The 23,308-nt window shown below is 37.0% G+C and overlaps 1 protein-coding gene across 2 annotated transcripts in view; it reads left to right on the top strand.

Moving 5' to 3' along the window:
- Positions 1-23,308, top strand: part of LOC105387449 (E3 ubiquitin-protein ligase znrf2) — a 103,050-nt gene that overhangs the window by 548 nt on the left and 79,194 nt on the right. The window contains exon 1 of one of the 2 annotated variants that reach the window (XM_048631733.1): positions 2,880-3,116. The exons of the other annotated variant lie outside the window; for it this stretch is intronic. Coding sequence (XP_048487690.1) covers positions 2,921-3,116 — 196 coding nt within the window. The 5' untranslated portion in view covers positions 2,880-2,920. Of the gene's footprint in view, positions 1-2,879; positions 3,117-23,308 lie in introns of those variants that run through there. 2 annotated transcript variants of the gene reach the window in all.

The following is a 23,308-nucleotide window of genomic DNA, read 5'->3' as shown; positions in this document are numbered from 1 at the left end:
TTAGTCTATGCTCCTCTGTTTGTCTCTGTCAGCAATGTATGATCCCTTTTACCTTAGATCATCCCTGGTTTGGTCTTGTTTGATTAAAATGGAAGATAATGGGATAAGCGCTTTTCCTTTGTCTAAAAAACTTAATCTGATTCAGGTTTTTAGCAGTATAAGACATGAAATATTCAAGCAAAACATCTTTTTGGCTATTAAAATCCTTGAGCGTGATAAAAAATATGTGAAGTGTAGTAAATGTTTCTTTGTTTACATTGCTATTTTTGCACAAGAATCTTATAAGTGCATGTTAGATGTAGTAACTTATCACATTGTGTTTCGGTAAAAGCATTAATGTGGTGTTTCTATAAATTATTTATTTAGGTTTTACAACATAACCAACCACAACACCAATATTTTGATGATTTATTTATGTAAGTTACATAAAGAATGTTGCGCAGTTATCTGTGTCCAGAGATAAAGATGGCGTAATAACATGTTTTGTCATAAAATTTTAGAAAAACTTGTGAATTGAACAAACAAAAATAAAAAAGAACACAATATTATGTGAGCAGATACTTAAAGTAAACATTACTTTTGATTCATTGTCAAGGTTGTTTTAATCTGTGATAGCATTAATGGACATATGGAGTGTAAATTTTTAACATGTAAATACTTTTAGCACACATGTCCATATACCTAGATGACACTAATGCTAAATAATTAAAACAGATAGAATGTTAAAAGCAACTTTAATTCATGCTTCATCATCTGATTTGGTGCTGGAAAGGGGCCTCCCTGCAGCTGTTAGTACTTCGTCAGCAGGTGATGCTAATCTGACCCCTTTGTTCTTTCACCACCACCTTTCTAAAGGTCTGATTTGGTATATCACATAAAAAAGTATAAGTATTGCGAAATTTTAGTAGGTGGCAATTAATATACTATTCAAGTAAGATAAAAAGTACACAACATGATGTGAACTGATATGTTTTTCCTTAAATCAAAGTATGTTTGCTGCAATAGAAACACAGCATGAAAGTTTATCAAATCTTGATAACATTATATCAGCAATATAGTTAAGAAATTATCTTTTAATTTACACCAGCCTGTTAGCAACCATCTTTAAATTGGATAAAATTGCCACTTAGTTTCTAGCAGGGGCTTCCAAATTGCCACTTTGGCAGATTCATTTAGTGTTTATGCCCTTGTCTCGCTTCCATATCATTGGTTAGAGCGAGATAAAGTTATGTGTGTAAACAACTTCAGTACAAATGAGATGTTAGGATTGAATTGTGAATGTTTTGAAAGAATTTTCATGTAAGTACCTAAGTGAAAAAAAACTTAGGTAACTTGCTTTTATATAAAATGTAAATTATTTTTGTACTAATCATAGTTATTATTAATAATATATAATAATAATAATAATAATAATGCGGCAGGGCAGCTTGTGGCGAGCTGTTGGGCATTAGCGACCCCACCCACCCGATGCCGGGGAGAACCCCTGTTCCTCATCTCTGGCTTGCCTTTATTGGTTGTCCGGAGTGAACACTGACGAGGAACAGGATCTCCCACCTCTTGCTTGCCTTCATTGGCTGGCTTGAGTGGTGTACCGCTAGAGCAGAAATGCTCGGAGGAAGGATGTATATCTAGTAAGTGCTTGTAGGGGTCTTGACCGGCATCCGCGATTGCTCTGAGAGCCTTGGTATACCTCTCCACCCTCAGCACCTCATGCCATGTTGCCCCCTTGTTGCTACGTCACTGTTATGTGCTAGCGACTGTTTTGGGGGGCCCATTTAATGTGTGTGCGAGTCACCCCCTGCCTTTTTATCCGTGTGTGAAACATATAGGTCAGGCAGGGGCCATAGTCCTTTCATAGTCCCAGTTACCCAGTCCATTTAGCACCCCCTTCCATAACCCTGTATTAGTTTTCTCCATATCCTTCAATAGTCCTGCACTAACCGGGGATTTTCCTTGGGTTCACTTCTATAGTCTGCACAGGGAAAATCGTTGGTTGGTGTCACATTTCATATAGATTAATGTTGTCAAGCGGGCCTCTACATGTTGGCTTCGGCCCCATGCACGCCTTCCAAATGCCCGGGACCCCATGGTCCCGAGACGGTAACGACACAACATAATAATAATAATAATTCTTTATTGCAGGTGTATACCCATAGTTAAAATTAAAAATACATTAAATTCACAAATAAAATAAAATACAATAAAATGGTCAAATTATAAAATTAAAAATACACAATAAAATATAAAAATAAAAAGCTTTCTACCTAAATAAAACTTATTATTATTATTATTATTGTTTGTATACCTAATGATTTAGTCAATAATTTTTCACTTTTACTCCATGTTTTAATATTAGTTGGTATTACTTGTTTACCCTATCTATTCTATTCTCTATTATTCTAGTATTGTTTACTTTATGACTGACTGACCCCTGATGCAATAAGAATTTACTAAGCATATAATTGTTGCAGCAGAGCGTCTTTCTAAAGACAGTTAGTTATTATTCTGGCCACATCTGTAGCCATCCATTCCGAGAATTCATTTTGTAAATTACAATTTACGACTGTAATTTCACGACACCCCTTGAATCATAAAGCAAATCTCGTGTCGCCGACCGCCTCAGTAAAGGTCTCAAGCACAGTTTATTTTCAAACATGACACTTCCACTATGTATAGCGATAGCGAGCATCGCGACACTCATTCATTACAGCTGATCAATTTTAATCTCATGAGCGAAAAAATCACACCCACGTCGGTTTTCTCCCGAAAGTTTCTCACAGGAAATTAGCCTCTGTTCCTCTGGGCTTACGGTCTGGAGAGAGGTGGGAATTCTATAATAAATCGTGGGGAGTTTTCCGGGTGCGCGGACGCCGGCGCGGCTAGTTGGGTCCCGACCGCCGCGGGAGCCGCATCTGTCGCGATGTACCGCCGCCGCTACCGAGCCACGCTGGGCCTCGGCCTCGGCTCCTCGTTCTCATCCTCCTTCTCCACGACCCTGTCGTTCCGCACCTCGACTCTCACCTCATCACCCACCGCCACAGACTCCGTCAGGTCCGACGCTAAAGCCACCGCTGCCAAGCTGAAGAGCAAGTATGAGAACACCGGGACCGCGCAAGGTGCGTTGTGTGCGAAGCTTTTACTTGGACGATGTACTTACTAACTTTAGTGAACTGGCTGTTGAACAATCCCATTACACAGATGTATTTAATTTAGCAGTTACCGCGAAGCCGAAATAAGTTAAAGCCGTTTTAGATAGAACAATGAACTCCGGAGGGAGGTCGACGGCTAAATTGAATCAGCTAAGGTCCAATTTTACTGGACAACTTAATTTTCGAGGGGTTATTTGAGATATTGGATTAAGTCGCTAATTTATAATTATTCCTTCCTGTAGAAAGTTTTTTCATCTTTCTACTGCAGGCGGAAATTGGGAAAACCTAGGTCTATGAAAATAAATATTGATGTATTAAAATTCTTGATATCTGGCACCGGCACTGCTTTATTATTGCCAGCAAGAAAGGATACGAGTACTTTAAAATAAAGTTATCGTTTATAATATCATCTTGCTTCGGATTATAATATTTCCTCCATCCGTGTTGGGTGGCGCCGCACTGTAGTGTACCTCAATCACAGAAAAGCTTTCCGTTTCAGCGACCTGGCTAATTAGAGGCTGACCTACTTGTCTAAATTAATATTTCACCCGCCACTGCTCCAGTGCAAAAGTCGTAAGTGGGTAATTAGTGTAGCTACATTATTGCTCAGTTAAACTGCTGGCTCTAACATTGTTTAGTATCTATATACCTAGTGCAGGGTATCCTCAGATTCTGATCCTTCAGTGGATTTAACGGACCGGAAAACCGTCTGTTTCCGTCCGTCGTTTGACGTGTGTTTTGAATTGTGTTTATCTGTGTCTGGTCCCGAAAGCGATGTTTTGATGTCGTCCTGTATCAAGTGGATTCTTAGCATTTTTATTTTTTGGTTATTTGGTACCTATCCTAAAGTTATAAATAAACTCGCTTCTTACCAATGTCGAAGGATTTTGAGTGAGGTCCATTCAGGTCACTAGTTCGGTCATGTGTGTAGACAGTTAACGCCACACTAGATATATATTCGAGTACGTTGTATCCATGTTCCTTTCCGAACAATAGTAGGGATGACAGCGCGCACAATACAACACCCTTCTCTCCAGTATTGTGTACGCAAAATGTATCATTCATGCGTCTTTGTTCCTCCCTCTTAGATGCTGCGCCTAACAGTTCTGAAGTTACGTGTTATTTACTTATCTTTCATATTTGTTTATGTAAGGGCTGATTTAATGTTATTTAGGTACTGTTTTGTCGATGACTGAACATATTATCGTAAAACATCGATGCCTACCTAATGTGCGATAAAAAATACTTATCCATAGCATTAATATACTTAATGCTTCCTTCACACAATAAAACATTGTAGATGTTTGTAGATACCTTTCCTTTGTTTATCTTCCTTTACGTCTAGACTGTCTGGAGCGACTAAATGCTTGGTTTCTACTCTATCATATGGCCTGGAGCGTATCCTAAAGTCTCCGTTTTAAAGCTTTCCTATCCTTACTGTGTGACAAATAGTAGTTCCTCTGACAATGATGGCGCCACTGTAGCCGTGTAAGTGCTCCGTCACTTAGTCTTGTCGTGAAGAACAATGCCGCACCCGTTCCGCTTTCTGTAGCCACCGAGCCAGGGAATTAATGTTGCTAGTTGCCCACTTATCGGAGCCAGATTAGTGTTATTAGTTATAGCATAGGTAAATGTTAATGCAGGCAATTTATGTTCTGTTTGCGAGTGACGTCAAGCAGCATAATTGCAATTTCCACTATTGATTCTTAAGAAACGCTGTGCAATCGCGACCGTCTGTTTGGAAACAAAAGCTGTACGAGTATCCTATTCTTTATTTAAAAGCGGGGCGAGACGTGTTGAGTGATGATTGTCTGAAGGAGTCTGTTGTGACGTCACGGGCGAGGACTCGACTGCACCTCGCTTTGTTCGTCACAGACTAAACACCCTACTCTGTGACTCTCGCGCTAATGACCACGCATTACCTTATTCTTTGTGCTTCTACACTACTACGTATAATTTATCGCACAAGCAAAAAGCTCGGCTTCAGCTTTATATACATGTTCGACGTTTCAGTAAAGATCCTAAACTTTGACTTTGCATTTATAGGTCATTGATTTGCGATAAAAGAACTAAACAAAAACGGTCGAATTAATGCCGTCATAAAACTATTTTCAGTCAGTACTCAGTACTTGTCTAGTTTCATGGACTCTTTGTGCTCCAAAGAGTTTATAGATGCGGTGAATGTGTTTTGCTTGTAAACACTCGAAAAAGGTTGACTTGGATAAGTGTATTTTTGTATGAACCCGGAAAACGTAAACCGTGATTGAAGTTCTTCTTCAAAGGACAAGCCTTAATCCATTACGGATAGGATTAACCTCAATTATTTGGGACAGGCCTCCCTTTTGAGGGATTTAATTAATGATAATTATTTCACAAGTTGATCCGATAATGTCTTGAAAATGAATATTATAGCAAATTAAATAGTAACCGCTTTTAAATGGTATTTACTTGACACCTTTTTACATTTGAAACACTTTAAGGCTTACACATTTCATACAATGCTTTAAGCATTTTGTAAAGGACCCAGTTGCACGAATTGATCATGTATGAAAGAACATAATAAAGCACTAAGCTCGCCTGCAAGCATGGCCTGACACTCCGTATAGGGTTTCTAATGGAGAACTCTCCTGAAAAAAGCTTTTAGAAAAGTTGACGGGGATCTAATGTACCTACTAGTGCACCACTAACTTCAACTTATAATTTTTTCATAATTTATTACTAGAAGTCACAAACATGCATAGTATCCCCCACTACAAGCTTCGTCAAGTTTAACTTTTGGGTTTTTCTTTGTGATTTATCGATATTTTCGAGATATTTGTCGAATGGCCACTACAGCGTAAGTAGCTCTGAAAGTAATGTTGTTTCCTGACGAAATTAATATTTCAAGTTTACGATCTCGCGCGGGATCTAGACAGTTTCCTACATTATTTCTGGACGAGACTGCGTCAATTGGTTTATTAAGATTTGGTGTATAATGTTTATCTGACACGCTTTTTTCCGGCGCTGTGTTGCCAAAACATGATATTTGATGGTTGTGTTCGTTTTGTTTATTAGACGGCAGCGGTGGCGTCCATTCTATTCTCATAGGGGGTGAAGTTCCTGTACGTGGCTCTCTCGAGTGGAACCTTTGTACATATCCGGTGGCGTCCATATTTTGTAAAGTTTAGTACTCATCTAGATTCTAAGTTATAAATTTAGAGATTTCGTATTTCTAACTGCTGTTTTTATTAAGTTTAAATTACCTACGTTCTCCACTCGCACCGAGAACATTTTGAAAATCCAGTTCAGTACAGAAAATCCAGTTCAGTTCATAAACATGGTCTGGTTAAAATAGTTAATCGCTGCAAGTCAGAGCAGTAATACGGTTAAATGAAAGTTCTAAAGTTCCACTTATAGCGTCGTAAAATTCACATTTCACAGTATTCAGAAAGAACCAGTGTTTTTATGGCGTTTTCATGTTTTATTCTTAGTTTTATGTTGTATTTTGTGACTTTTCGCACTTTACTTTGATTATTAAAACAACTTTTTTGTATTATTTAACTATAAAGCAGTTTTTGCCAAATAATTTACTAAGCCGTATTTTCGTATTGTTTATCCAGTTTGTAATAAGCAGGTCATTTCCTTTGCTCTTAATGCGTTTCAGATGCTACAATGTGGGTGAAATAATATTTACCAATTTACTTCTTTCCAATGCCCTACTTCTATTTATAATGTATGCTTAAATTATATAAACAATTGAATAGTTTCTCATAATCTTTTGCATAGGTGCCTAGAAACAATGTTATGAATATTTTTTCATGGTATCTACCTACATCTAATAATATTATACTAAAATGCGTTAGCATATTTTTTCTTGGGATTAGCACATTTAAGCCCTCATTTTGATCATATCCTATGCATGTTACATAGCTATGGAATAAAGTGTACTACCTATACGTATCGTATACGACACTGCGTTCAAACCACAGCGTTCGACTATCCGTTCTATTTTAGACGCGAACTCTTTTCTCCCGGCCTTCACTGCGCGTCCACTTTTTTCTTCAATGTCGCATGCGCAGAGACATCCGTGCACAGATGTTTATGCTGGAGGGTTACTCTATCTATACTCATCATCATCATCATCATCAGCCTATAGCAGTCTACTGCTGGACGTAGGCCTCTCCTTCTGCGATCTTTAGCTTTCCGCATGCAATCATATCTATCTCTATAATAACTCTATAATATACTGACGAAAAATCAACGAACGAGAGCTGTCGGCACGTTTAAAACTACGAGATAGAGTCGTGGCTCGCGCAGGGCTCCGAAACTTAGTTTTTCGTCTTATAGAATGACCCTCCTGTTCATCGCCAGACGGACATACTCACTGCATGATATCTAATTGCGTATGTTTCATATCGAAGTAAAAGTAATGTCTCAAAAATAATTTTGTAATATAAAACATTGTTTTTCGAACCGTCGATAAATTTAATTACTTACATTATAAATTATGATACATTCATAGATGCCTACGAAGTATGGTCGGTTCTACAGACTCTTTATGCAAGCTTGTTAAATTTTATTAGTTTCAGCGGTTCAGTCGGAATCTAGAGCGTAGAGACTCAAGGGTGTAATTTTCTTCTTGTGAAAATCTAATCAGCATATTAACCTTATCTAAAGTTAATTAAAAGACATTAAATGTTTCCGCGATTTAGTACATATTTGCATTAATTGTTCGTCTGAATTCGTTGCCAAGTCAAGAATAAGCTCTAGTCCGGTACTAATAGTAATATACCAAGGTACTAAGAACTATCGCATTCGTATAAAATATTGTACTGTGTCAAGTAAACCGGTAAATAGATCCGGTTTTAAAAGTTTCCCTTCTGTATTAAGTCTAAAAAGAAGATTATTTTTTAATTAGTGTGATGTGTTGGTATTATGTAACAACAATGTGAACTTCCAAAATTAATATTTCCAACACAAAACAGTTTCTAGCTAGTACCTAACCGATCTCCCTTTTCTAATAAACACGTGTGTCGGCAATTTCGCAATATCCAATAGGCTGTCGACACACAAATGAGGTGTTTAGCTGGCTCCGAAGTGGCTGGGCGTCCATTCATACACAAAGTGTGAGAGTATTTCAGATTTTGAGCTTAAAGCAACGCGTATAAGGTCGGTGTGTAAATGTTAATAGCTTTGTTTACCCGATTAACAAAGTGCTGTTGATTACGTCGATTCCGTAGCTGTTTGAGTCCCAATATAAAGCTACATTATGTGCAACGATATTTTAATACTGAACTAGATGCAGTGTCGGTGCAAAAGAACAAGAAGGTCGTCTCGGCAAACAACACCCAACTTCTAAAACTGAGCTTTTATTTTGAATTAGTTCGGTTAGAACATTTGTGACTTTATTCATTGGTACAATGGCCAACAGAGGGACATCCCTGCAGCACATACGTAGGCACATTGTAGTAGTAGGTGTCTCATTACGCTGTAGAGAACTTTATTGGCAACATATCAACTCCACGGCTATTGATGTGGGTCGGTTCGATGAACGAACTGTTGTCTAGTTTACGACTCCTCGTCCACCAAAAATACAGGTCATTTTCGAACAAAGCTCTCACCATCCCTTGCTAAAGTGTTTGTCGATTTCAGTCAGCCCCTTCTGACTGTGGCCTTGTTCTGAAACTTGGTAAACGGTTTGTTTTTCGACGTTGCTGAGGTTTCCCGCGACTTACGGTAACGTTGACAACTGTTTTGGCAAAATGGATGTCGTAAACCTTTTGCGTGCGTCAGAAGTTATTACTTATTTCGGAGTTTCTGTCGAAAGGTTCTGGAATACTAGCCAAAATTGGTCTGTTTTTTCGGCCTCAAGCTTCAGTGAAGCTATGAGATCCGTAACCGCATCTAAACAGAGAGATAAAGTTTGATTTGTGTTTCCTCTTCTCTTCTTTGAGGACAGTCTACAATATTGCTACAGTAAGTCTAATATACTCTACTCACATAAAATATCACGGATCGCATTCAAATCCGATATTTCTTGTTAATTTAGTGAAACCAACTGCATATTCATCTAGAAACCCGAACCTGCCTCACACACTATGCCGCAACAAATCAGTCTCAAGGGGGTCACTCTATACTGACGAAATACTAGGTTTCGGATCGCTACTGCGCGTGCCACAGTTCTATCTGTATTAAACGTTCTTATAGCTCTCGTTCATTTGGTTTTCGTCATATAGAGTGACCCCCCAGTTCCCAGCGCAACGCTTCCTCTGCAACTGCTAATGTAATAATAGACATGTTCTCAACCGACGTGCAAGTTGCAGTTCAGGCGAGATCTGAGCCGCAGCCGAGACGTCATGGGCCCGGTTAGTTGCTGTATTGTCGGCCCCGAGTGAATACTGCACAGAACTGGAGTAATGCTGAGTTGCGCGAAGGAACTAAGGTGGAGCTTAAAATCTATTGCTGCCTTGCTTTGACAGCAGCTACCGTACCACACATAATCCCAGCAATTGAAAATTATAAAGCAGCGTCGCTCGCCTGTCAAACATCTGTCAAATCCATACAAGTTACGTCAGCTTTAACAGGCGACCGAAACTGTTTATGGATTGTTTTATTGCATATAAAGACAGAAAGTACTAAACGAGGATTTAAAGTTTTTTTAAAGTAGGTAATTTATTCTGACTGAATCATATTGAAATACGAAAGCTTCCCTGTGTTGTATGGACTCGAGCTAATCTGATTGTCTTGAATGAGTCTTAAGACCTCCTGAAAAGGAAGGTCGACAAGAATATGCAGGGCTTAACGTCAGTTAGTTTTATGTGACACCAAATTATAAGACACTGACTTCCGGAACACCTTGGGATTATCAGCTTCAAGAGCTTATTTCATATTAAATATCTATAGATTTTCGCCCACTTACAAAATAATTATTCGCTTCTTCTTCTGTTTTATGTATTAAGGGTGATTGAAATAATGTCTCAATGTTATGAACAACCCTTCGTCTTCGGTATCCTTATCTAAATAAGGATACCGAAGACGAAGGGTACTGACGGCTGCAAGCTATAATTTAGATTATAGCTTGCAGCCGACAGTACCCAGTTACATGAATAACTGGCGGTATTGCTGTCAACTATTCGGCGTAACTAGAACTGGGTGAGTTTGTCACGAGTAATGTATGTTCGTATTGTGACATAATAACGTTTGAGGGTTTACGTCAGCTGTTGGCAACAGTTATCGACGGGTTCTGGGATGAGAATTTCAATAAGATGAGTTATTTCCGATATTTAATGAATGATAATGAGTAATGTAAGTAAATTCATTTATTTCTGGCGTATTTATTCATATTTCATAAAATTCATATAAAGACCTTTATTTTTAGTAACAATAGTCCTTGTTTTATGTAATAAAAATGCATTAAATGAAACAGTTTTGAATAAATTTCAAGAATCAGAACGCTAACAGATTTTATAGAGATTTTTGGGAAATTCGCAATGCTGGAAATTTTCGCTCGGTATTATCTTTATTTATGGACCTAAGTTCTTTTTCAACTCTAAAACGACAAATGCAGCGGCATATGTGACGTGATGCATTCGGTAGGCAGCACCCTAAATTCTCCTACTCAAACAGTGATATACAACTCCCCCAAAGTGACCTCAAAAACTTTACTCCTCGACAATCCTCTGGTTACACAGCATCTGGATCAAAAGCTGGCTCTAATATGACGTGTGCGGCTCTAGCACTCGACCCAGTGACTCGGCCTAGATCTGGGTCTGGAAATAATGCGTACGCGCAGGTCCCCCTCCCCCCTCCCGCCTATTGGCAGCTGTCGAACTGCAAGCGGGAAGTGACACACTGAGATATTGGCCGTTCCACCCGCAGCATTAATTAACCTTTCCTTTGATATTATCGGGACAAAATTTATTGCGAGTGACTGTTATTTGACACTTTGCGGCTTTCGCCATTTGCAGCTTTGCAGAGTGAAGCACTTTCGCGATGTACTTAGCGATAAGGTTGGATAAATTATTCAGGCAAAAGGTGAATGTGTAACGGCTGTATTTTTAAACATGTTTTGCAAAGTAACCTTTTAAAGAAACTCGAAAATAAAGTTTCTCTGAACTAATAAATTACACTGCAAATGACTGCCGTGACCACCTAATCAAGATTCTGGAAACCATGCCAACTCCAGCCATACATCATTTTGGAGACAATAGCGAAACCACACGTCATATAACGCAAACCCAGCGCAGCCAGGGAGTGCACGGACCCCGGGTTCAGGGCACCAGCCACAGATAAACAACGTCACTGGCAGCCCGCCAACCCAGTAATGACTGCTACAGAGACACGACAATCGCTACACAACTTCCAAATTCAATTCTACAAACTCTATGGTCCAGACAAAGTGGCCAGTATCTTTTGGACAGTTCCAAATTTGAATATGCCATGACTGATGAACTGTCCTTTGTCTCGGTTCTATGATTCTAGGAATGTTGACATCCAGAAATGGATGTTGAGAAAACTCGTGTCTCCTTTGGGACTCTGGGGGTGATCTATAACTATAGTCTGAGCTTTTATCATGTCACATGTTTTCTGATAGCCTAGCAAAAATATGAGTGACGTCAAGCGAAACAATAATATCAGTGTTTTTCATCTTGAACAATGTGAACAGACATTTGGATAATAAATGGGGCAGCTGCTTATTGTTGATTTTGCAAATCGACTTCATAGGAAAGATGACTAGCCCCTGCCAAATGATCTATGTTCCACTCTCTACCAGATAAACTGTCCTCATATATTCAAGCTAATATATTTTGTCATTTTCCTCGGGTTAGTGACCGATCCAACGCATGGTTTATACCTTATACCTGAAGAGGGCAATAGCCCTAAAATAAATTGTTGGACCAATATTAGTGAACCGATCCTCTTGATTGTTAATTAGACGTTAAAAGTCGCATCAAATATATTTTTTTGACCTTGTCTCGTGATCCTGGCGAATCAAAAACGAGTAAAGGAAGTGTTCTCTCGTGACTCGTCGTGTGACTCGTTTGGTCACAAAGATCGCCCCCGCCCACTGCATGTTGTTCCTGTTTGGGCACAAGTGGTGACGGTCGTGATGATATTGCTTTGTTTGGGATCTCTGCTTATTCATCGGGCAGGGATTCTGATTTAGAAACACTTTAAGATTGTACAGATTATGTACTGATGTTTTGGCGATCAATAGAGGATACAGTATATTCGGTCTGCCATTGTTAGTTCAATAAAAGTACCTTGCGGGTAAATGTCAATATCGCTGCAAAATAAAAATAAACTCCCTCGAAACTGTAGTTGGGATTTTCAGTTGCAAATAACCGTTGCGCCGCTGCAGCGTTTTGTCGGTGAAATGTTATAAAAAGCATTCGCGAAGGCCGGTATTGGCGTGTGAGCCGGCGGTATATTTAGCATGCTACTTGAGCCTGTTACCGGCTGGGGGTAAAGCGGAATCTAGATGGCTGGTTATGTCAGCCTTACGGGGTATTTATAGAGGTCGCTTTTGAAAATTTTCAAGCTTTCTTCGTATAGCGTCGATTTGCTGACTTTTTCTGATGAGAATTTGGATTCCAGCATTAATTAAGCTTGACTCGGCTTGTGTATAATTTAAAATTGCTAGGAAGATGTAATTTTTGCTCGGTAACGATTTTTATGCTGTCGCAAAAGTTATTTCTGTAGAACTGGTCGCAGAGCTTGTTCGTGACGTCACGACTCTGCTCATTCATCACGGAGCATTAGGTCATTGGCTGAATATAATTTAAATTGAAAGAAGATATTAATTTTGCAGACGTTTGCGGCAATGTCGGAAATAACTCGGGGGACATAAATATGTCCATTAGGCCACGAATTGTGTTTTGGCAAGGGTCGGCTGGCAACCGACGTCGCATTTTGCAGACAAAATGTAAAGGTCCCGATCCCAATACAATTACGTAGCTCATGGCTGTTTGGTTTGTTTCAGTCAATCGAATTTTCACGCTTTTAGTGACATGTATTACTAATTCCCATCCACCATTACATAATATAACTGTGTATTTTTATTCTCTACGGAAGAATAGAATAGATAGAATAAAGAACAGCACACACGAGACATGTTCGAACATGTTGAAGTAGCATGTCATTTATAAACTGTCAGTTATTGTTGAATTTAATTATGAAATAGCCATTCAATCAAACCTGTTCCACATAGCACATCCATGTTAAATAGGTACCTACTTGTTTTTTTCTCGTATAAAAGTTTGCTCACACTCACACACACACTCACACACACACAACACACTAATAAAAAGTGTCAGAAAATTGTTGGCTACCTTGACTTTCAGTAAAACTACTGTTTGAAGTCAGTGGGGCGGGAATTAATAACAGAAAGTGGGAAATTATCAAAATAATGGAAACCTTGGCAGTGATATCTGGTAATGTCTCGTGTCGTTAATGTCGGATTCGTTTTAGCAGTTTTTTTGTACTCGCCGCAATTAAGCTGATTGAAGAAAGCGGTGGTCGCGGACAGATGAACGGAAAAGCTTTTCACGGTGTCACGTCGTTTCATTTTATCTGCTTGCAGTTTCTAGTTTTAACTTGATTACTTTTATTAGTTTAAATTAACAATTCAGCGAAACAATTTTTTCCACTCGATACAGCTCTATACTTTCATAATTCTATTCAACTATCCTAGGATATGTTTCCCAAACAAGTACCTATGCTTATTGTCACGTTCTTACCAATATTAAGGGACTTCCACCACGAACAGTTACAGCGGTTCCGCTGTAAAGTAAAGGAAATGTTCAGCATGAATTATGGTAATTACGCCAATAGTATTTATGAGTGTCAATGGTAACACTTTTATGTATTTGAATACCTACTTAAACATGGCCTTGAAAATGTGTGCGAATAGCACGTACAACTGAATTTAAATAGTTGACAACTTTATTTGTAGTGGATTGTCCAATCAGGGCCGCCGTGGATAACTGCGTTGTTACAATTTATCCACACAATTTTATTTGCATATTTTACTGGCTTTTTGTAAAGTCAAAAACATTCACATTCACACGTTATTTTGTTCACGAACAATATGCATACTAGGGAAGTATGAGCTTGGGTATAAATTGTGTTTGGTTTCCGTGGTGGCGCTCTGACTTCCAGATTGGGGTAGCGCGGTTTATGTTCGCATCTGTGTTTATGTTTCCGGTTCTAAATTAATGCCTCCAAAGCATAGGTTAGGTTATTATTTATTATGTTCAGAATATAAGACGCTAATCGAGTTATATTTAGACCCGAAAATAAAAGGAGAATCTCACACACCGGTTGAGTGTTAACTTTTGTCGATCATATTATTGAAATATTGAACACTAAATGCACAGAGGTTCTAAATCATTCCAATTAATTTCCTACCCTCGGAATTGAATTAGCCTGGAGTGCATGAAGCTGCACACTGCACAATCAGATACCAGGCGAGCATAACAAAGCAGAACAGAGCACAGCTCATTGATCCGGCAGATATAAACGGCTCTGCTATTTGTCTGCGGGCACCGCCTCCTTTGGGCTTCTTCTCTCCTAGTACACTAGTAGGTACCGCCATTGGAACTGAACGAAACGAATTAATTTTATAGGAGCTTCTGGAATATTACAAAGGCTTTATTAGTTGCTGAGTGTGCTGTTTATATTTGTTGCTCTTTCAGTTGAAAAGTACTGAACGGATTTATATGAAACTTTACTTTTACATCAGAACAAAACAACAAACTTTTTATGGAAAAGGAAAGCTCTCGGGAAAAGCAAATGTGTTAAATATGGTTATATGACCTATTAATTGTACCTATAACATTTAGGTAGAAGAGGAATGCTCTATCAGTTTTAAATTTTGCTTATATTTTGCATGCAAAGATTTTTTTCGATCTTTAAATACATTTTCCTAGAAAATAAAAATATACATTTAGCTTTTTTTGCAGTCTACTAAGTTTCATATTCTTATTACCTCCGAGTAACAATTTTCAATAGGTAATATCTGGCTTCGTGTAATCGATATCCAATTTGTTTTCAAAGGAATATTTTAGTTGGAATACCATTCCGACGTCGTTCTTGTATTGTGTAGAGCTTTCAATTTACTGGGAAAATGCCTCTTATTCAATCGTTTAAAGAAATGTTCGCAAATGACAAAAGTTATTCTTATTTACTGAGTTATTTTTCAGTTTAATAATACTTGTATTGTATTGGTTGGAGTCGAAGTTGAAAATAAATTGTAACTGGTGATTGGAAAAAATATACGGGTTAATTATGGATACTCAGACTCAAAACCGATAGTGATAAAAATAATTAACATATATTAGAAATAATATGCCATATGAAGAGTACCTCTGAAACAATTAAAGCTCATATTACGTTTTCGACCGATAAACACACTCCACAAACTGAAATACTTATAAGAGCTTCTTGATTAATACTATGGAGATGAAAGTGTTGTGACTGCGAGGATACGCTAACGGCTATCTATAAAACTATCTCTGATGCCTTTGTTATGTCGAAAGTGACACCGTGGATTAACACATACGCTACTTTTTACCTGGAAAATCCCACGGGAAAATATTTTCAGGCGAAGCGAAGCTCGTGGGAAAGCAAATACACAGAATTTAAAAAAATACATACGTTAGAGATAGAGATCCCCAAACACATTACATAACATGAGGTTATTGTAAAAAACTAACATAAGCCTTGAAAAGTGTTTTATAAATGTCATTGTTTGCAATAAAGTTGTCTAGAAGCCATGCAGTCTAGAGTCAAATAACAAAACCATTTGGAGGTGGTTTATGTTGTGAAGTATGAACATTATCCATTTCCATGTTTCCCAGAAATATTGTAAATTGATTTGCATGACGTGTATTGGTTGGTGTGACGCCAGGTGACAAACTATTGACCCAATATTTGACTTTGGATGTAATCTTATGCAAATGGACGCGAAAATTAGGACCACTCACCCAACAGTCATAAGAGATTTAAAAAAATCTTTTTAAAAGGTTATTAGTGTTTTCAAAATTTTAATATTATTATCTTTTGTTTTCAGGTAAGTTCTTCAAAAGGCAACTCCAGGCCACATTAAATTTTAAGTCAAAAATCTCAGTCATCACACCATCCTACATATTTTTGCATATGGAATATTGGTGAGTGTAAACAAATAACATATTCAAGTCATGTTTTCAATTACTCCCGAGATTACGTGTTACTCTGCATCTGATATCACTCGACTGCTGCTTGCGACAGGGTGGCAGATTGTCTAATTTACTTTTTACGGAAAAATATATACCTATGTAACTAAGTAAGTGTCGTCGTAGGTTGTATGCTCTATTACAATTACAACAGAGTTTCTATACAGACAGAGCCAGACAAGACTCTTTTCATTTCGTGGATTGTAGTGAGTGGCGGTCAAGGACAATGTAGGACATGTAGGTGTATTGTATAGTCTAGTTGTCACCTCTACCATCACGACAATCTCGTTTTCACTGCTGGAGTACGGGTCTCCTGCCAATGAATGAAGTTCACCACGCTGGCCTAGTGCGAGTTGGTGGACACCTCTACAGCTGTAAAGTGTAACGAACTTCACTGAAAATCTTCTAGGAATGTTAGGTTGACTTTGATTAGAAATGGTCACTATTAAATTTTTCAGCAATTTGAAATTTGGAGGTAGATACTTACACCGGTTGTCATTACTGTATACATAGTGTGTATAGGTACTGTAGTTGATATTTCAGACTTTACTTTTATGGTGTTATGCTAAATACTATAGATACTCTATTGGCTAAGATTTCGGTCAAAGTAAATCCAAAGTTAATAAATTTTCGTTAAGCTCGCGGTCTATTAAGCTTATTGGGAGAACTTTGAGTTTGCTGTAAGTTAAATCCGATAACAAGACATCGCCGCATGTAGAATTGCATATTGAATCGTGGTGCACTGGCAATAACATGCATAATGGATTAACAAGCATTTACGTTTCACAGTTAAGCTTCTTGCGGGTGAATTTCAGTGTTCCATGGCTTTACTGTGAAAGCCATTGTGGAACTTATAATTAGGTGATTACTCGTATACTCCTGTTATTGTGCATACTATATTATTCCTTTGCATACTGCTGGACTGATGTAACTGGTCAATCCAGTCAAATAAAAATAATAATAATATAAAATAAAAATAAAATAAAAATAATATCAATATAAAAATAATAATAATATAAAAATAAAATAAAAATAATATCACTCAAAATAGCAAATTGCCAAGCCCAACTCCAATCACGAAAATGGTAACAAACAAACTTATAAACACTCCGACTAATCAAAACAAAAACAATTTTTTTCGTCCCTCCTCAGTGTAAAGAAAATTATGTTACATGCTTCCATCAAAATATCGCAGGTTTCTTAGGTAAACGTGAACTAGTACAGATATTTCTTAGCGATCTCGACAAAAAAGACATACATACTGACATAATCTGCCTTAGTGAAACATTTATCAAGCAGGGCAGCGAAAGCAATGCTCATCTCTCAGGCTATAAAATGGCGTCATCATACTCACGCAAAACTCAAAAACGGGGCGGAGTTTGTATTTTCGTTAAAAACGAGATTAAAACAAAACAAATTCCAATTCTGAAAGACTTCTCTATCGAGAGATGTTTTGAATGTTGTGGAATAGAGATTCCACAAATTAAATGTATTGTAATCTGTATATACCGTACGCCGTCATCAAATTTAAACACATTCTTCACCCAACTGGAAAGTCTTTTACATAAATTAAACACCAAACGCACAAAAAATATTGTTTTATGCGGGGATTTAAACATTGACATCTTAAAAAATACCAAAGAAACGAAAGAACTAATCGCTTTATTAATAAACCATAATATTGAATTACACATAAAGGAACCTACTCGACAAAAAACTTGTATCGACAACATTGCCAGTAACATCTCTAACATAAAATCATCGCAAACTGTACAAAGCGGTTTGTCTGACCACAACACATGCCAATTGATGACATTTCCTACCGAAACATGCCTACAAGCAAGTAACCATCATTACTATATTAAAAAAGAGACTACAGCCAAGATAACATTGACAAATTCATAAATTGTATAAGCTCAATTTCTTGGTCACACGTATACAAAATTAAAGACGCTGACGAAGCATTTGTAGAGTTCAAAGAAATGTTCCTACTGTTTTACGACCTCTGCTTTCCTATTTTGAAAGTTAAAATAAATACACACCGCAACGGCTTAAAATGGGTCACACCAGGCATAAAACTAGCATGCAAAAAAAGTCGATATCTACGTCATAAGTATTATGAAAGTAAAACAAAAGAAAATAAATGTAAATACTTAACATATTCAAAAACATTAAAAAATGTATTAACAAAGCACAAGTAATGGCCAGTAAAAAACTTATTAACAACTCAAAAAATAAATGTAAGGCAGTTTGGACATTGATAAAAGAAAACAGACAAAATCAACAAAAAAACAATATAGAAAAAATTAATTTAAATAATAAAACATTGACCCACCCACTTGACATAGCTACAGAGTTCAATAAAACATTTATCGATAGCGAAACTAAATCAAAAAACACCAATTTGAAAATAAAACAGAAAACATCTATTCATGACTCTATATACTTAAAACCCTGCGACAGCAAAGAAGTTATGACCATTATAAAAACTCTTAACGTGACCAACTCAGTAGGTCTTGACCAAATTAACACAAAAATTATTAAGTCATGTGCACTCTACTTAGTTGACATACTCTCTTATTTAATAAATTGTTCTCTATCTACGGGCAAATTCCCGACTGCTTTGAAATTTACTGTTGTTAAGCCACTCCATAAAAAAGATGACGAAGCTGACATTAACAACTATCGTCCCATTGCACTTATAAGCATATTGTCTAAAATATACGAAAAAGCAATGGAAGGACGTGTAACAAATTTTTTGTTAAAACATAACACTATAAGAATAGAGCAAAATGGGTTCCAAAAAAATAAATCTACGAGCCTAGCTGGATTCCAACTCATTACTGAAGTGGTAGAGCATATCGATAAAGGAAAGCCAGTAGCTGTTGTATTTTTCGATATGTCTAAGGCGTTCGATTTTGTATCCCACAAAGTGCTCCTAGAAAAATGCGAGAAATATGGGATTAGAGGTATAGCACGCGATTGGCTAAACAGCTACTTATCGGATCGTAAACAAATAGTGCAAATAACAACACTATCGCAAAACAGAGAGCTGGTAGTTCACAGCTCTACACCCGAAACAAATAACTATGGTGTTCCACAGGGAGGGATTTTATCGCCTTTACTATTCCTAATATATATCAATGACTTACCTCAAATCACAAATGATAAGTGTATATTATTCGCAGACGACATTTCCATAGTTATAAAAAATAATGACATTGTTAATTTTGAAAATCATATAAATACTACTATTAATAAGGTGACAAACTGGTTAAGTGCAAACAATCTAAAAGTTAATGAAAACAAAACAAAATATCTACAATTCAGAAACAACAAAATGACAAAACTAAATATGACACTAAAATGTAACGATAAAATTATTGAAAATACAACTTCTACAACATTTTTGGGCATAATCATGGATGAGTTATGTACATGGCTTCCGCATATAGTAAAAGTCTGTAACAAATTAGACCGCTTTGTCTACGCCCTACACAGGCTAAACAAGACCGCTGATAAGTCTACAGCACTTACAGCATATCACGGCTATGTAGCATCAGTTCTGCGGTATGGACTCATACTGTGGGGAAACGCCAGAGACATCAATAGAGTTTTTATTGTACAAAAACGGTGTATAAGGGCCATTTGCAGTGCAGCCCCTAGAGACACTTGCAAACCATTGTTCCAAAACTTGAATATTTTGTCATTGCCGAGTCTCTACATTTACGAAATGGCGTGTTTTGCTCACAAACATAGAACCTTGTTCACATGGTATGATGACATAAAAAAGAATTCTCGTCATCCAAACAAAATAGTGTACCCCCCATGTAGAACAACATTTTGCCAGCGCAGCTGTTACAGAATGTTAATTAAAATATATAATAAATTACCAGCGCCATTGAAGAGTCATCCCCTTATCATATTTAAAAAGAAATTGCATAAATGGCTTGTGAATCAATGTTTCTATTCCATCGAAGAGTACCTTAACTTTAATCATATTTGTATCGAATAACTAATAAAACTATATAATATCGTAAATAACTGTAAATTCTAATACACCTACTTAAGTTTTAATTATGTAAATAATGTCAGTTTAAGATACCTTACATTAAAATTAACATGAATTATAGTGTATAGCTTTGTGACAAATTTTTGCATGCCTTAACAGGTGAATTGTGAGGAACCTATATTATTGTAATGTAAACTCTTTAAACACCTATACTGTACCACTTTTCGTGCAAATAAACCTATTTCATTTCATTTCATTTCATTTCATACCTTATGAAAAAAGTTTTTTTTCGAAAAATTCCTGTTGACCACACCAAAGTCTCCAAGTTTTCTCAAAAGCACCTTAGATTAACAATATACAAACAAGATGGAGGGTCAGTATAAATTAAACGTCTCGACAAATAACAATAACACTAATTCAAAATATAATATATATAAAAGATAAAATACTCTTTATTGCACACAAAAAGAAACAGTATTACAAACATGAACAGAAAATAAATAGCACAATCGGCGGCCTTATTACTAAAAGTAATCTCTTCCAGACAACCAAATTGAAAGGACATAGAAATAATGAAATGAAAAAGGGTAGCGTGTGAAAATAAGAGATATTTATAAACTACATTAATATAAAGTATAAACGATATGTAAATACCTACATATAATAATATATAAAACCTACATAGTTAATATGTAACCTACATAGTTATAATTGTCTGTGCTTATAGAGTTACTCAATATACCGTTTCAGCAAATACATTATTCTTTAAGAAGCTAAATGAGTTGCTAACTGTTGTGTAGTCTGTGGTAGTGTCAGTGACACACAGAGTAATAATCTTTGATACATATATCATCTGTCATCCTGTGATTTTCCCTCTCTTTTAACGCGTGCTTGGCACGACATTGTAACAATTACTTAACATAATATTTTAAATAATAAACAACGTTGTGTTCCTAAACAAAGTGTTTAATTAATAATAAAACATGGCGCAGCCGACGGAGTAACCACTAACCCGTGATGGAAATAAAATCTAACACATCTAACGACGACAATTCTAATATTGAGATGGCAATGGCGGCGGCCGCGATTGAATACCGGATGCCGGCACCCATGGACCTGGAAGTACTGGACAATTTATATCCTCAGTGGCAGCGTTTCAAGCAGAGCTTTAAGATATTCCTTTCTGCAGCTGGACTTGGACAAATTACGGAAACCAGAAAAGCTTCAATTCTGCTAAATTGCATTGGACAGGCAGCTCAAGAGTTGTACTTTAACACATTATTAACAGGCGAAACAGGCGATGATGCGAAGACAAGTACTCTCAAAAGCCAACCCGATGCGAACCCTAAACTCGACGATGTGATAAAAGCATTTGAAGAATATTTCGCGCCGAAGTCTAATGAAGTGATAAATACATTCCATTTCAACAAAAGGTCTCAAGAAGATGGTGAAAGCTTCGATAGTTTCTACACACAAATAAGGAAAATAGCAGCGAATTGCAATTTCGATACGCAACTCAACAGAATGTTACGGGATCGAATTATTGTGGGCATAAGGGACCACAGAACTCAACAGAAATTACTTGAAGTCAAGGAACTCACACTGGACCGAGCCGTGGACATCTGTAGATCAGCAGAGATGTCCAAAGAACATGCCAAGGTGTTAGCCAAGCAGCCAGACTCAGCAGGGGTGGATGCAGTTCAAGCTCGGCAACCATATCGACACTCACAGCAGCGGCAACAGCATGAAAACAAAGCTAAGTATAATGAATTTAAAAATAATAATGTATCTTACTTGTGTAAAAAATGTAACACGAGGCATGGACCTCGTAGTTGTCCTGCCTATGGGGAGATCTGCTCGAACTGCAATAAGCCCAATCATTTTAAAGTAGGTTGTAAGAAGAAGAAAGATGTAAATGTAATTAATAAAGAATACAGTGATGAGAGCAGAGAGGACTTATGACTTGTAAAGGTATGCCACTCTATTAACAATAAGAATAAAGAGTGGACAGAGGCTCTTGTAACTGAAGGAAAAATAATCACTTACAAGTGTGACACAGGAGCACAAGTAAATGTGTTATCTTTATATGATTTAAAGAGAATTGTCAATGATGATAATGTTCAAATGTCTGAGACAACAATAGTATTAGAAGCATTTGGTGGAACACAAATCAGACCTGTAGGGAAACGATGTATAAAAATTTATCATAATGAGGAAATTTTTGAGACTGAGTTCATAATAGTAAACCAAAAAGTACGACCAATATTAGGTTTGAGCTCACTAATAGAACTAGAACTACTTAATAATAATGTAAACACAATTAAAAGTAACGAAGACAAAAATTCAATTATTAATAAGAATGTTGAACTGTTTCAGGGAGTAGGAGAGTTTTCCGAGCCATTGGAGCTACACACTCAGCCTGGTACACGGCCAGTGGTGAGACCCCCACGCCGTATCCCACATGCCATAAAGGAGCGTTTACGGGAGAAGCTGGAGTCGCTGGTGAATCTCCAAATCATTTCTAAAGTTGAGCATCCAAGCAGCTTTGTGAGTAATTTAGTAATAAGAGAAAAAAAGGATGGTACATTAAGAATATGCCTAGATCCAAAAGACCTTAATGAAGCGTTATTGCGAGAATATTATTTAATACCAACATTAGAGGAAATAATACCTAATTTATGTAATAAGAATATATTTTCAGTACTAGATCTCTCAGAAGGTTTTTATAATATAAAATTAACTAAGGAATCCAGTGATCTCTGTACGTTTAATAGTCCCTTTGGTTGTTATAAATTTAACAGGTTACCTTTTGGTCTATCCGTAGCCCCAGAAATATTTCAAAAATACAATGAAAGAGCTTTTGGAGACATTCCAGGTGTAATAATATATTGTGATGACCTGCTTCTCTGTGCTGACAGTGAAGCTGAACATGATGCGATATTAAAACAGGTTTT

This window comes from Plutella xylostella, chromosome 29 (genome assembly GCF_932276165.1).
Source record: "Plutella xylostella chromosome 29, ilPluXylo3.1, whole genome shotgun sequence".
NCBI classification, from domain to species: Eukaryota; Metazoa; Arthropoda; class Insecta; order Lepidoptera; family Plutellidae; genus Plutella; species Plutella xylostella.
Note: the sequence above shows the minus strand (reverse complement) of the source record. Positions and strands in the feature narration are given on the sequence as shown.